The sequence below is a fragment of the Camelina sativa genome, chromosome 3 (genome assembly GCF_000633955.1).
Source record: "Camelina sativa cultivar DH55 chromosome 3, Cs, whole genome shotgun sequence".
Classification (NCBI taxonomy): domain Eukaryota; kingdom Viridiplantae; phylum Streptophyta; class Magnoliopsida; order Brassicales; family Brassicaceae; genus Camelina; species Camelina sativa.
Window position 1 is genome coordinate 7,172,297 of NC_025687.1, and position 11,867 is coordinate 7,184,163.

Genomic DNA, 11,867 nt, shown 5'->3' on the forward strand with positions numbered 1-11,867 from the left:
TCCTGAAAACATGTTCGAGGAAAGGCCATGCTGCCCAGATGAATCTTGCAACATTCCAGCTACATTTTGCATATTTGAATTCTGGTTTACAACGCTTGTGACGTTGTTATTGGTTATGGAAGAAGCCGGCGGCATGGAAGATGGTAAAGCAGTAGAGCCCGTCATTCCAGAGGCGGTATTATTCTGCATGGTTTGGGACATCAACGGCTGAGGTGCTTGAGATTGATTGGTTGGCAACGATCCTGGAAGAAGGATACCTTGATTGGTGGGTACTATTCAAGGAAAAGTTTAAAAAGCACCAGGTTAGAGGAACAATTATCCATAAAACCAGATAAACAGACTANCAGCTTGTTGCCGCATCATTTGTGTTTGCTGCTGTTGTAGAGGAGAAATTGATTGCTGCGGCAATGACGTTTGCTGCTGATGGATGCCAGACGCTTGTTGTGATTGTGGATGTGGCCTTAACATTGACGATTGATGCTGACGCAACATAGATTGTGTCGTCTGCTGAGCAGACAATTGCGGACTTGATTGCTGATTTGTGTGGAGACCCTGGAGAGGGGCTGAGTTCACAGTGGATGGCTGCGTAGCAGATGTTGGAACACCAGGCTGTTGAGACGAATGCAATTGATTAGGCTGCAGCACATTTTGTTGCTGTTGTTGCATGTGTGATGGCAAAAGCGAATTGGGATTGGGAACATTCCCTGACTGGAAATTCTGCTTGAGAAGTTGCTGCTGTAGCTGCTGCTGATAAAGATATTGTGCATTCTGCGGCTGCTGTTGTTGCTGTGAAGACATACCATGTGGCCTGCCCAGCATCTGCCTTTGGGATCCTGAAAACATGTTCGAGGAAAGGCCATGCTGCCCAGATGAATCTTGCAACATTCCAGCTACATTTTGCATATTTGAATTCTGGTTTACAACGCTTGTGACGTTGTTATTGGTTATGGAAGAAGCCGGCGGCATGGAAGATGGTAAAGCAGTAGAGCCCGTCATTCCAGAGGCGGTATTATTCTGCATGGTTTGGGACATCAACGGCTGAGGTGCTTGAGATTGATTGGTTGGCAACGATCCTGGAAGAAGGATACCTTGATTGGTGGGTACTATTCAAGGAAAAGTTTAAAAAGCACCAGGTTAGAGGAACAATTATCCATAAAACCAGATAAACAGACTAAAACAATACATCTGTGAGAATTGTGATTACTCGAATCCATGGATGTTCCATTATTAGCGGCAGGGATAGATGAGGAAGAACCAGCTGCATTTTGCGATTTAGTCTCCATAGTTAGCATCTTCATGGATATTTTCCGAAGGTAATCAGTCTGAAAGCCGATAGAAAAGAGACTATCAGGAAGATATACATGGATTTCTATACGGCTACCAAAAAGATAGGTTCGGTTTTCATATTCACCAAACTAACCAAACAAAATTATATGTTCAGGGGACGTTTAATAACCTGATTAACAGCACNTTGCTGTTGTTGCATGTGTGATGGCAAAAGCGAATTGGGATTGGGAACATTCCCTGACTGGAAATTCTGCTTGAGAAGTTGCTGCTGTAGCTGCTGCTGATAAAGATACTGTGCATTCTGTGGCTGCTGTTGTTGCTGTGAAGACATACCATGTGGCCTGCCCAGCATCTGCCTTTGGGATCCTGAAAACATGTTCGAGGAAAGGCCATGCTGCCCAGATGAATCTTGCAACATTCCAGCTACATTTTGCATATTTGAATTCTGGTTTACAACGCTTGTGACGTTGTTATTGGTTATGGAAGAAGCCGGCGGCATGGAAGATGGTAAAGCAGTAGAGCCCGTCATTCCAGAGGCGGTATTATTCTGCATGGTTTGGGACATCAACGGCTGAGGTGCTTGAGATTGATTGGTTGGCAACGATCCTGGAAGAAGGATACCTTGATTGGTGGGTACTATTCAAGGAAAAGTTTAAAAAGCACCAGGTTAGAGGAACAATTATCCATAAAACCAGATAAACAGACTAAAACAATACATCTGTGAGAATTGTGATTACTCGAATCCATGGATGTTCCATTATTAGCGGCAGGGATAGATGAGGAAGAACCAGCTGCATTTTGCGATTTAGTCTCCATAGTTAGCATCTTCATGGATATTTTCCGAAGGTAATCAGTCTGAAAGCCGATAGAAAAGAGACTATCAGGAAGATATACATGGATTTCTATACGGCTACCAAAAAGATAGGTTCGGTTTTCATATTCACCAAACTAACCAAACAAAATTATATGTTCAGGGGACGTTTAATAACCTGATTAACAGCACCGCTGAAAATTTTCTCCTCAAATCTGGCTGCAATTCTCCTGAGCTCGTTGATTCCCTCTGGTCCAGAAAATGGAAGGTGCTTCTTTAGTGTTTCCATTCTGCGCCAGTGCCAAGTAAATAAGTAAAAACAGAACTACTGGTCAAGGAACCACGATAACCTTCTATTTCTCTAGTATTAAACTTTGCAGACTCTATTGGTATATATTAAACTTACATCTTGTTGACAATCTTCTGACGTGAATCAGGTGGCAATTGAGTTCTCCAGTCACCAGTGTCCAGGTCTCCGTTTGGAAGAGAAGGCCTCCAATTGTTATTATCCATCAAGGTTCCTTCTGTTTACAAGCCATGAAGAGCGAAGTATCAATAATAAGTAGACAGAAAAAACCAAAAAACATGACAATTAACAAAGGGATTGTCTTAAATCAACAGGAAACCAATGACCACAGAACAGGGGATTAAGATTATTAGCACTGAGAATTTCGTGATGATCAGCCAAATTCTCACTTTTACCAGTAAAAACCTCTTTTTTATCTTATGTTCCTAGCACAAAAAGCCATAAACTTCAACCTCAAATAGAACCCAGGGAACCATATAAGCAAACTTTATCACACCAACAAAGTTCATCTATTATCCCAATTATAATCACCAACACCCATCAGCTACAAAGGGCTATACTTTATCGTCTCTAAAAACAAGGGTTAAGCAAAACAAACAAAGCAAAACGGGATTCGAACATGTCACCTCAAATTCAGAAGCTATCACGAAGAGATTTCGCGTATGACGGCCAAGGTTGCTGCAACGATTAGGGTTTGATCCGAGGAAATTAGCGGATAAAAAAAAAAGAGGGGAAATCAGAACTAGATTAGGGTTTAGTTTGATCGAGAGACGGATGAACAAGAAAATAGGATCTTTTGGGCAAGACAAAGAGGAAAACCATAAATAATCTGCTGCCAATTGTGTCCTAGCAGGTCGCTTATATAACATAACAAGAGATTTCTTACCTTTTTTTTTTTTTTCCTTCTTTTCTTTCTAACTATTGCAAATTACAAATTTGAGGTGACAAAATAAAAATATGTATTTAAATATATAAAATTACCAAATCTTATATTACATAACCCGCTAAATTATAAATTTACTAGATTATGTGATAATATAATGTTTACGAAAATAAAATTATAACTTTCATTTACCAAAAGATAGTCATAATAAAATGTATTAAAGAAATTTTACTTTAAAATATACTCTATGATCTACTAAAATTTAATTTTATTTATCGGATAATGTTTCATTTTATGTATGATAGGTAAACAAAAAATCAACTATAAATTTATATTATATATTTTACTTTATCATAAATTGTATTTACTAGATAATATAATGTGATAATAAATCATTTTTAAATATTAAATAAGTTATAAAAATTTCTTATATTGCTTGTTATTGAAAAATAATTTTTGTTATATTGTTGATAATCGGTATTGATATCAAACCATGATAGTTTACATTTTTTTTTTTTTGACAACAAGTAAAAAAAAAAGATAAGCTCATATGAGCTAATGAAAAAGAGAAACATCTACAAAAGTAATAACATGCGGTAGAGTAGATATTTCAAAACTGGAATTACATATTTTTTTTCTTTTATGTTTTCTACTCTTAATACCTTTTTGTTCAAATGATTTTGTGTATTTTTGATTTTTTTTTCGTAGACCTGGTCAAGAAAAAAACAACAAAAACTTTCCGTTTAACGATCTTGACCATAATAACATTTTTTCTCAGATCTCATACTTTTTTTCTTTGACATGGTTTTGCATATTCTAATTACAAACCTAAAGTGTCACGCATACATCTACTTTATTTACACTCTTTTCTCTGTCAAGTATATCATTAGTCTTAATATCAATCAAGTTTCCTACAATGATCGGCTTAGAACTTAACTTGATCCCTAGCACAAAAAACGAACTTAATTTTGCCAACTAATATACATAAATATCAAATGAGTACATTACCAAAAATGAGAGCAAATGCATTCGAATTTTCTTCTTATTTTAGTCAATCATAACAAATATTGTTTAGATCAGTAAAATACAACGAAAAAAATAAAAATATTTAATAAGTCTGAAATGTTAATCGCCCTCTTCAACAACTCAACATCTTGAATGATACTTTGCGAAAGTAATCCACCTGGAAAATAAACAGTATATCAAAAAAAAAGAATGGGATTCTATCTCAAAAGAAGGCACAAATGGAGCTTAATCAAAAATATATAAATTGGGGATGGTACAACAATAATAGGATTCATGATAGTACCAATGATTCAGATCTTTGCGGCCCTTTTGCCTAAGAAATCTATCTATTAATGTTTTGGGTTTGTTGTAATCCACAAACAGTAGAACGGTGAATGAAACTTTGTTAACAATATAGAGGCAAAAAAAAAAGGAAATTAATGATGAAACCTGATTTATAGCATTTTTGAAAATCAAATCCTCGAAGCTGACAGCAATTCTCATGAGCTCGTTAATTCCTTGTAGCCCAAGATTTGGAACTTGTTTCTCTAGTGTTTCCATTCTGCTCAATTAAACATGTTGATAGGTCAAGATCGATGTATCCTTTTATATATATCTACAGAAACTTCGCTTTAAAGTGGCTCTCAAGTGAGAAAATATGACGACACACACACAATTTCTACAATGAACTTACATCTTGTAGGCATTACTTCGGCGTGAATCCGGTGGCAGTTGAGTTCTCCAGTCATCTGTGTTCGCGGCAGGTTCTCCTTTCAGAAAAATAAATGCTTTGAATTGTCATTGTCCATATGATGAGCATCTACGAATATGTTTCTAATTCCATATAAAACTGAGAAAACAAAAACATATCATATTTTGTCTGTCTCAAGCGTAGAGAACATACTACACAGCTTTGCATGAAGACATTCACCTTATCACACCAAAACAAGATTCTGCTCCTACATGAAAGACGTTACTGACAGTGACAGGAAAAAAAAAAAAAATAGTCGTTAACTATATATACCCGAATCCATGGATGTTACATTATTAGCAGCGGCATGGATAGATGATGAGGAAGAACCAGCTGCATTTTGCGACTTAGTCCCAAGAGTTCTCATCTTCATGGATATTTTCTGGAGGTAATCAGTCTGAAGGTATACATGGATTTCACAGCCCATATATTTGTGTGAGTCCATTCCCCTCTCACAAATCTTTATATATGTTGAGAGATACGTTTTTAATTAATAACCTGGTTTAAAGCACCGCTGAAAACACTCTCCTCGAATCTGGTTGCAATTCTTCTGAGCTCCTCTAGTCCAGATAAAGAAGATGGAAGGGGAAGGTACTGCTTTAGTGTTTCGATTCTGCGCAAGTGGCAAGTAAATCAGTTTAAAAAAATATATATATAGGGTCAAGGAACAACGACACCACAATAAAACCTTGCATTTGGGTAGGATTTAACAAAAAAAAATAATTATACGAAAGCTACAGTGGGAATGATGATAATTAGAAAATTTTGCAGGGATGTAAAGTACTCTATGGTATATATTAAACTTACATCTTGTTGACAATCTTCTGACGTGAATCAGGGGGCAATTGAGTTCTCCAGTCACATGTGTCCATGGCAGGTTCTTCTTTTGGAATAGAAGGCCTCTGATTGTTATCATCCATCAAGTGTCCTGTATTTTTACAAGCCATGGAGCGAAAAGTATCAATACATGCTTGTGATTTAGGAGATCTCCGGGATTCACATGATTGACTTGATGAAAAGACTTATATATTATTGATAAAAGGGTAGATTTACTATTATCATAAATGTGAAGGACTTGTTAAGCGAGTAAGTGGCTGTGGTATATAATATTTGGATAAATAAGCTTACTGGCTAATGAATTAATAAATCTGAGAGAAACTATTATACTTCTAACTTTCTAAGGTTTCCTCCAAAATCTATCAACTCGAATCAATGGATCGATGTTACCGTTATTACCGGCAGGGATAGATGGGGAAGAACCAGTTGCATTTTGCTCCAGTTTTAGTAGCTTCCTTGATATTTTCCGAAGGTAATCAGTCTGAAAGTAGATACAAAAAAAAAAAAAAGTGTATCAGGAGTATACATGGATTTCATATCGGGGCTACCAATAGTATTTATGGTCATGCTGTGATTTTCATTGCCAATCACAATCTTTATATTTACCACACTAACAAACAAAAATATATATGTTCAGAGCCAAGGGCATATTTATTTGTCAGTTACCTGGTTAACAGCACATCTGAAAGTTCTATCCTCGAAAGAACCAGCAATATGGACGGCTTTGTGCTCGTTAAGGTGCTTCTTTAATGTTTTAACTCTGCGCCAGTGGGCAAGTAAACCAGGTAAGTAAAAGAGAAAGAAAAGAAAAACTTATAGATCATCAATAACAAAAATCTACTATATATACGTAATACTAGACTATAATCAGAGACCAAGAAAAAAACTTACATTTTCTTGAGGATCTTCCCTCGTAAAACAGGTGTCATTTGAGTTCTCCAATCATATGTGTCCATGGTGGGGTTTCCACTTTGAAGAGGAGGCCTCATCAAGTATATATAGTAGACTTCTACATATATAACCTCATCAATTAAAACAAATATTGAATGTGTGAATGAATTACCCTATATGTCTATATCATGGTGTCTAGGGGCGTGCATAGTGCGATCAAATGGAAGTACAAATAAACAGAACGAACGATTGAGTACCAACAGTTTCGTGGGTTCACTTTATCGGCCAAATCAAAACGTTTAATCCATTCTCGTAATCAATAGGGATTAAAAACAAAACAAAAAGCGAGATCGTACATGGTGACAATATTACTTTCGCATCTCAGCTCAAAGCGTTAAGAAAAAAGTAGGATATTCAAAAGTTTGCACCTCAAAGCTCAAATCAAGAACCCTATCGACGAATCTCAGCCTTCCTTCAGGGGGTGCGGTGCGGAGAGACGAAAGATCGTTTTAGAAATATGAGAATAGGCAAACATCCGAATAAACAAACAACAGTACAGAGGTTGGAGTTATACGGCCCACTGAGCCCAAACATATACATCACAAAATAGGGCTGGGCAAAATAACCGATAACCAAATAACCGACCGAAACCGAACCGAAAAAAACCAAACCGAACCGAACCGAAATTCTTCAAATACCCGAATGGTTAGTAAAAATCTATATCCAAACTAACTGAAACCGAACCGAACCGAACCGACAATTAAATGGTTAACCGAAATATCCGAAAACCTAGAAGATATCAAATATTATATACTTAATATTATGCAAAACTATAAAATAAACTTAAAATATAAATTATTTCTAGATTCAAAACAATTAAATATTTTAAATAATCAATATATGTAAATGTTATTATTTTGAATTTACAAAGTTAAATACTATTTTGTAAAATTGAATCCATATTTTTCCCTTTTTTGTATTTTTGTTATTGTATATTTGGTTAATTTTGGTTATATTCGGTTAGTTTTGGTTATATTTGGTTTATTTGGTTAATGTTAATATAATTTATGTTAGTTATGGTTATTTATTTAAATAACCAAACCGAAACCGAACCGAAAGAAACCGAACCGAACCGAACCGAAATTTCAAAAATATCCAAATGGTTACTATATTACTATATCCAAAATAACCGAAACCGAATACAACCGAACCGAAACCGAATGGTTAACCGAATGCCCAGGCCTATCACAAAAGATGGGAAAATGAATGTGATTATGAGGGCCCACGGTCTATTTCCCTACAAAAAGTATTGTATTGAACCAGATATATCCAGTTCTTTACCCTCGGTCTATATGTTCCCGAAATAAAAGTTCCAAACCAATTTTCCCCCTAATCCAAAGTTCGAAAGTTATATCTCCACAGTTTAATTCTTCTACATCAATTAACCCATAATCGTGGATTATATCGGTTAACTATTTACTTAACCGATTAGGAGAAAACTAAACCTAGATTAAACCAAACTAAACCCGATTTCGACCCGTTTATCTTCGATTTCACTATCCATTATCCCCAAAATCCATAAAACTAAAAATCCTCCAATTTGCGAAGAACCCTAGATCGAAACCCAATTCTTTGCTTAGATTTCTTTGGGAAAACAGCTTCAATGGCGATTGTCTTTTCAGATGCTGACTTCGGAGGAGATTTCGATGAAGAAGCACATGACAGAGATGAATTTCACATCGAACAGTTGGTGAATGAGTTCGTCGATGAACCACCAGTCCGCCATGATGTGTATCCGGAGAGTGATACCGATGAAAACGGTGATGGTACAGAGCCAATTCATACACATATCAGGCGCGGTGATGGGCATTTGTACGATAAGCAGACATTCTTCAGTGGAGTCGCTTTCAAAGAAGCAGTGACGGACTATGTTCTCAGAACTGTAAACAATCTGAAGCAATACATGTATGATAAATATAAAATTGGCTTTATATGTGTTGGTTGTAATGGAGATGATGGTTCACGGTGTGAGTGGAAGGTGTATGCCGCAATTCTGCCAAGTGATAACATGTGGAGGATTAGAAAGTTTAATGATAAGCATAGTTGTATCCCTAATGGAGAATGTGAGATGTTCAAAGTTCCACATATAGCTAGGTTGTTTCTTGATAAGATTAGAGATAATCCTGAGTATTTCATGCCAATGAAAATGGAAGAAATCATAAAGGAAAGGTGGAAGATTAGTGTCACTAGGCATCAGTGTCAGGCGGCTAGAAAGAAGGCACTAATTTGGATTGATAAGGAGTATGATGAACAATTTACTAGATTAAGAGATTATGCTGCTGAGATATTAGAATCTAACAAANAGTGGAGTCGCTTTCAAAGAAGCAGTGACGGACTATGTTCTCAGAACTGTAAACAATCTGAAGCAATACATGTATGATAAATATAAAATTGGCTTTATATGTGTTGGTTGTAATGGAGATGATGGTTCACGGTGTGAGTGGAAGGTGTATGCTGCAATTCTGCCAAGTGATAATATGTGGAGGATTAGAAAGTTTAATGATAAGCATAGTTGTATCCCTAATGGAGAATGTGAGATGTTCAAGGTTCCACATATAGCTAGGTTGTTTCTTGATAAGATTAGAGATAATCCTGAGTACTTCATGCCAATGAAAATGGAAGAAATCATAAAGGAAAGGTGGAAGATTAGTGTCACTAGGCATCAATGTCAGGCCGCTAGAAAGAAGGCACTAATTTGGATTGATAAGGAGTATGATGAACAGTTTGCTAGATTAAGAGATTATGCTGCTGAGATATTAGAATCTAACAAGGATTCACATGTAGAGGTTGAATGTGTGACGACTGATGATGGGAAAGACATGTTCAATAGGTTCTATGTTTGTTTTGACAACATAAGAAGAACATGGAAAGAGACTTGTAGGCCTCTAATAGGAATTGATGGTTGCTTCCTAAAGAATAAGGTGAAGGGACAGCTTTTGGTAGTTTTAGGTAGGGATGCGAACATTGGTATCTATCCAATAGCATGGGGGATGTTAAAGTTGAAAACACAGACAATTGGGTTTGGTTTATGAAGTTGCTGAAGACTGACCTTTGATTGAATGATGGTGATGGCTTTATACTGATTTCTGATAGGCAAAAGGTAACTTCTTATCTCTTGGCTTGTAACTGATGTTGATAGTTCTTTTGTTTATGGTAACTAACAATGATTATTCTTATTGTTTAGGGATTGATCAAGGCTGTTCAGCTGGAGTTACCAAAGATGGAGCATCGAATGTGTGTGCAACACATCTATGGGAACTTGAAGAAGTATCATGGTAATAAAACCCGAATGAAGCCACTATTGTGGGATTTAGCATCGTCTTACAATGATGTGGATTACAAGCGGCACTTGGAGAGGATCTACTGCTATGATACTGGTGTGTACAATGATGTCATGAGGACAAACCCAAAAAGTAATCTCAAGAAGAAGTAATCTCAAGAAGAAGAACCAAACTCAATAAAAGGAATCGATTATGAACAACGAAAATCGATTTTAGGTTTTATTTGGGATTCTGGGTTTATAGTAAACGGATCGGGTTTGTGCATCAAACTGGTTCAACATCTGGTTTACTTTCGGGACATATCTGGTTTGGTCTCGGGTTTAGACGGTAAACCGATATAATCCAGAATTGTGGAGATATAGTTTTCGAACTTTGGATTCGGAGGGAAATTGGTTTGGAACTTTTATTTCGGGGACATATAGACGAAGAGTAAAAAACGGGATTTATCTGGTTCGATACAATACTTCTCGTGGGAAACTAAACCGTCGGCCCATGATTACGAAGATAACTAGTAAGAGTTATTAATTACATCTCCCCGTCTTATAAAATAAAAGCATAAACTGATAAAAGAGTGGAAAAGGGAACAAAAGAGAAGCAACAAAAGATGGGCAAGAGCAAAAACTTGCTACAACTTTACGAATTGACATCATCATCTATCAGAGGAAAAAAAAAAAAAAAAACTAAAAAAATACAAAAAAAAATTAACTCGTCTCACTGTCTGTCACTAGAATCATTTTATCCGTCTGCAAAAGCCAAGGGAATGGGACGAGTCGACGATTATCTATCTATATTCTTATCCATATCATATAGTTACAGTTATGCGTAGTCTAGAGAACATGTCAAAGACAAAAGAATGTTCTTGTTGATGGTTGTTGTGTTTGTCCTAGTTACATATCAGGGCTCGGGTTGTTGTTATCCAGAGGAATGTTAAGGTCAGGGAGCAAGAAGGAGGAATCCTCATTCTTTTGTGATTCAGCCTGCACACATAATATGATTTGTAAGTGATTTTTATGTTACATATACTCACTCACAAGAGTGATAATATTCAGAGTGGGTCATTTAACCTGCATCTTCTTCAAAGACTCGTTTCTTGCTTTTTGTTGCTTGAGCAGTTCCCGCATACTTGCGAGTTCCTGATTCACGCAACAAGTATAAATATTAAAAGTTGCGACTCTTTGTACTTGATATAATCAGAACAACATGGGGAAAGAGAGATTACATTTTTCAAGCCTTTCTTTTCCTTTAAGAGCAAACTCTCCTCTTCTTTAAGTTGAGCAAGCGTCTGTAGACAGCAAAGCAACATACAGTGATTAAAGATGTGATCTCACAAAAAACGGATAATGTTCTTTCTTTTCCTTGTTTTACCTTTTTCTTTCTTGATCTCTTGAAAGGGATTGTTGTTTTTACATTCGTTTGAGAAATCTGCAACAAACCAACCAAAAAAAAAAAGATTGTGGCTTCTGACAACACTAGATACGCAATGAGACAATGAAAGAACAATCTCTGTGAAATCTAGAGGATCATAAGCTTTAAGACATCCCTACATATTTCAAAACGCCAAATCATAGACAGTTAGTTAATCACCAAAAACACTAAAAAGGAATCTTCTTTCTTGGTCAACTACTTACTTACTTAGACCAAACAAAAAATAAAAGAAAAGCAAATATGAACATAAGTGCATCTTTTTCTCCTACATCGAGACACAAACTTAAATTCGAAAGAATAGAATCACGTGACTGGAGCGTGATTCGGAA

The 11,867-nt window shown here is 36.3% G+C and overlaps 3 protein-coding genes across 6 annotated transcripts in view; all 3 read right to left on the reverse strand.

Annotated features, from left to right (window-relative positions):
* The window catches only part of LOC104774516 (mediator of RNA polymerase II transcription subunit 15a), a 14,961-nt gene extending 11,712 nt beyond the window's left edge, over nt 1–3,249 (reverse strand). The window contains exons 1-6 of one of the 3 annotated variants that reach the window (XM_019243474.1): nt 3,032–3,248; nt 2,505–2,622; nt 2,277–2,388; nt 2,025–2,142; nt 1,487–1,923; nt 345–666 (exon numbers count right to left, since the gene is read on the reverse strand). In XM_019243474.1, the coding sequence (XP_019099019.1) occupies nt 345–666; nt 1,487–1,923; nt 2,025–2,142; nt 2,277–2,388; nt 2,505–2,611 (1,096 nt within the window). In that variant the 5' untranslated portion in view covers nt 2,612–2,622; nt 3,032–3,248. Of the gene's footprint in view, nt 1–344; nt 667–704; nt 1,104–1,204; nt 1,323–1,456; nt 1,465–1,486; nt 1,924–2,024; nt 2,143–2,276; nt 2,389–2,504; nt 2,623–3,031 lie in introns of those variants that run through there. The other 2 variants (XM_019243473.1, XM_019243475.1) reach the window with 2 other exon arrangements.
* LOC104774503 lies at nt 4,315–7,299 on the reverse strand. 2 transcript variants are annotated; one of them, XM_019243477.1, is made up of 10 exons: nt 7,201–7,299; nt 6,773–6,890; nt 6,548–6,641; nt 6,281–6,362; nt 5,852–5,972; nt 5,543–5,657; nt 5,318–5,441; nt 4,988–5,063; nt 4,744–4,855; nt 4,315–4,471 (listed from the first exon to the last, which is right to left on the reverse strand). In XM_019243477.1, exons 2-10 carry the CDS (start codon nt 6,868–6,870, stop codon nt 4,427–4,429), a joined length of 867 nt encoding a protein of 288 aa, XP_019099022.1. In that variant the 5' UTR covers nt 6,871–6,890; nt 7,201–7,299; the 3' UTR covers nt 4,315–4,426. The 2 variants fall into 2 exon arrangements, with proteins under 2 accessions (XP_019099022.1, XP_019099021.1); XM_019243476.1 differs by having other exon boundaries at nt 6,272–6,362.
* The window catches only part of LOC104774528, a 3,379-nt gene continuing 2,095 nt past the window's right edge, over nt 10,584–11,867 (reverse strand). The window contains exons 2-5 of the mRNA XM_010499105.2: nt 11,479–11,535; nt 11,333–11,395; nt 11,178–11,246; nt 10,584–11,090 (exon numbers count right to left, since the gene is read on the reverse strand). Coding sequence (XP_010497407.1) covers nt 11,001–11,090; nt 11,178–11,246; nt 11,333–11,395; nt 11,479–11,535 — 279 coding nt within the window. The 3' untranslated portion in view covers nt 10,584–11,000. The remainder of the gene's footprint in view (nt 11,091–11,177; nt 11,247–11,332; nt 11,396–11,478; nt 11,536–11,867) is intronic.

Bases quoted from the DNA above. Each gene is read 5' to 3' on its own strand.
- LOC104774503 (XM_019243476.1), bottom strand. From the start codon at position 6,870: ATGAGGCCTCCTCTTCAAAGTGGAAACCCCACCATGGACACATATGAT. The intron at 5,658-5,851 runs GTAAGTTTAATA...CCACTTGCGCAG, and splicing joins CAGAAGATTGTCAACAAGAT to AATCGAAACACTAAAGCAGT. The intron at 5,064-5,317 runs GTATATATAGTT...TTTTTCTGAAAG, and splicing joins TGTAACATCCATGGATTCGG to GAGAACCTGCCGCGAACACA.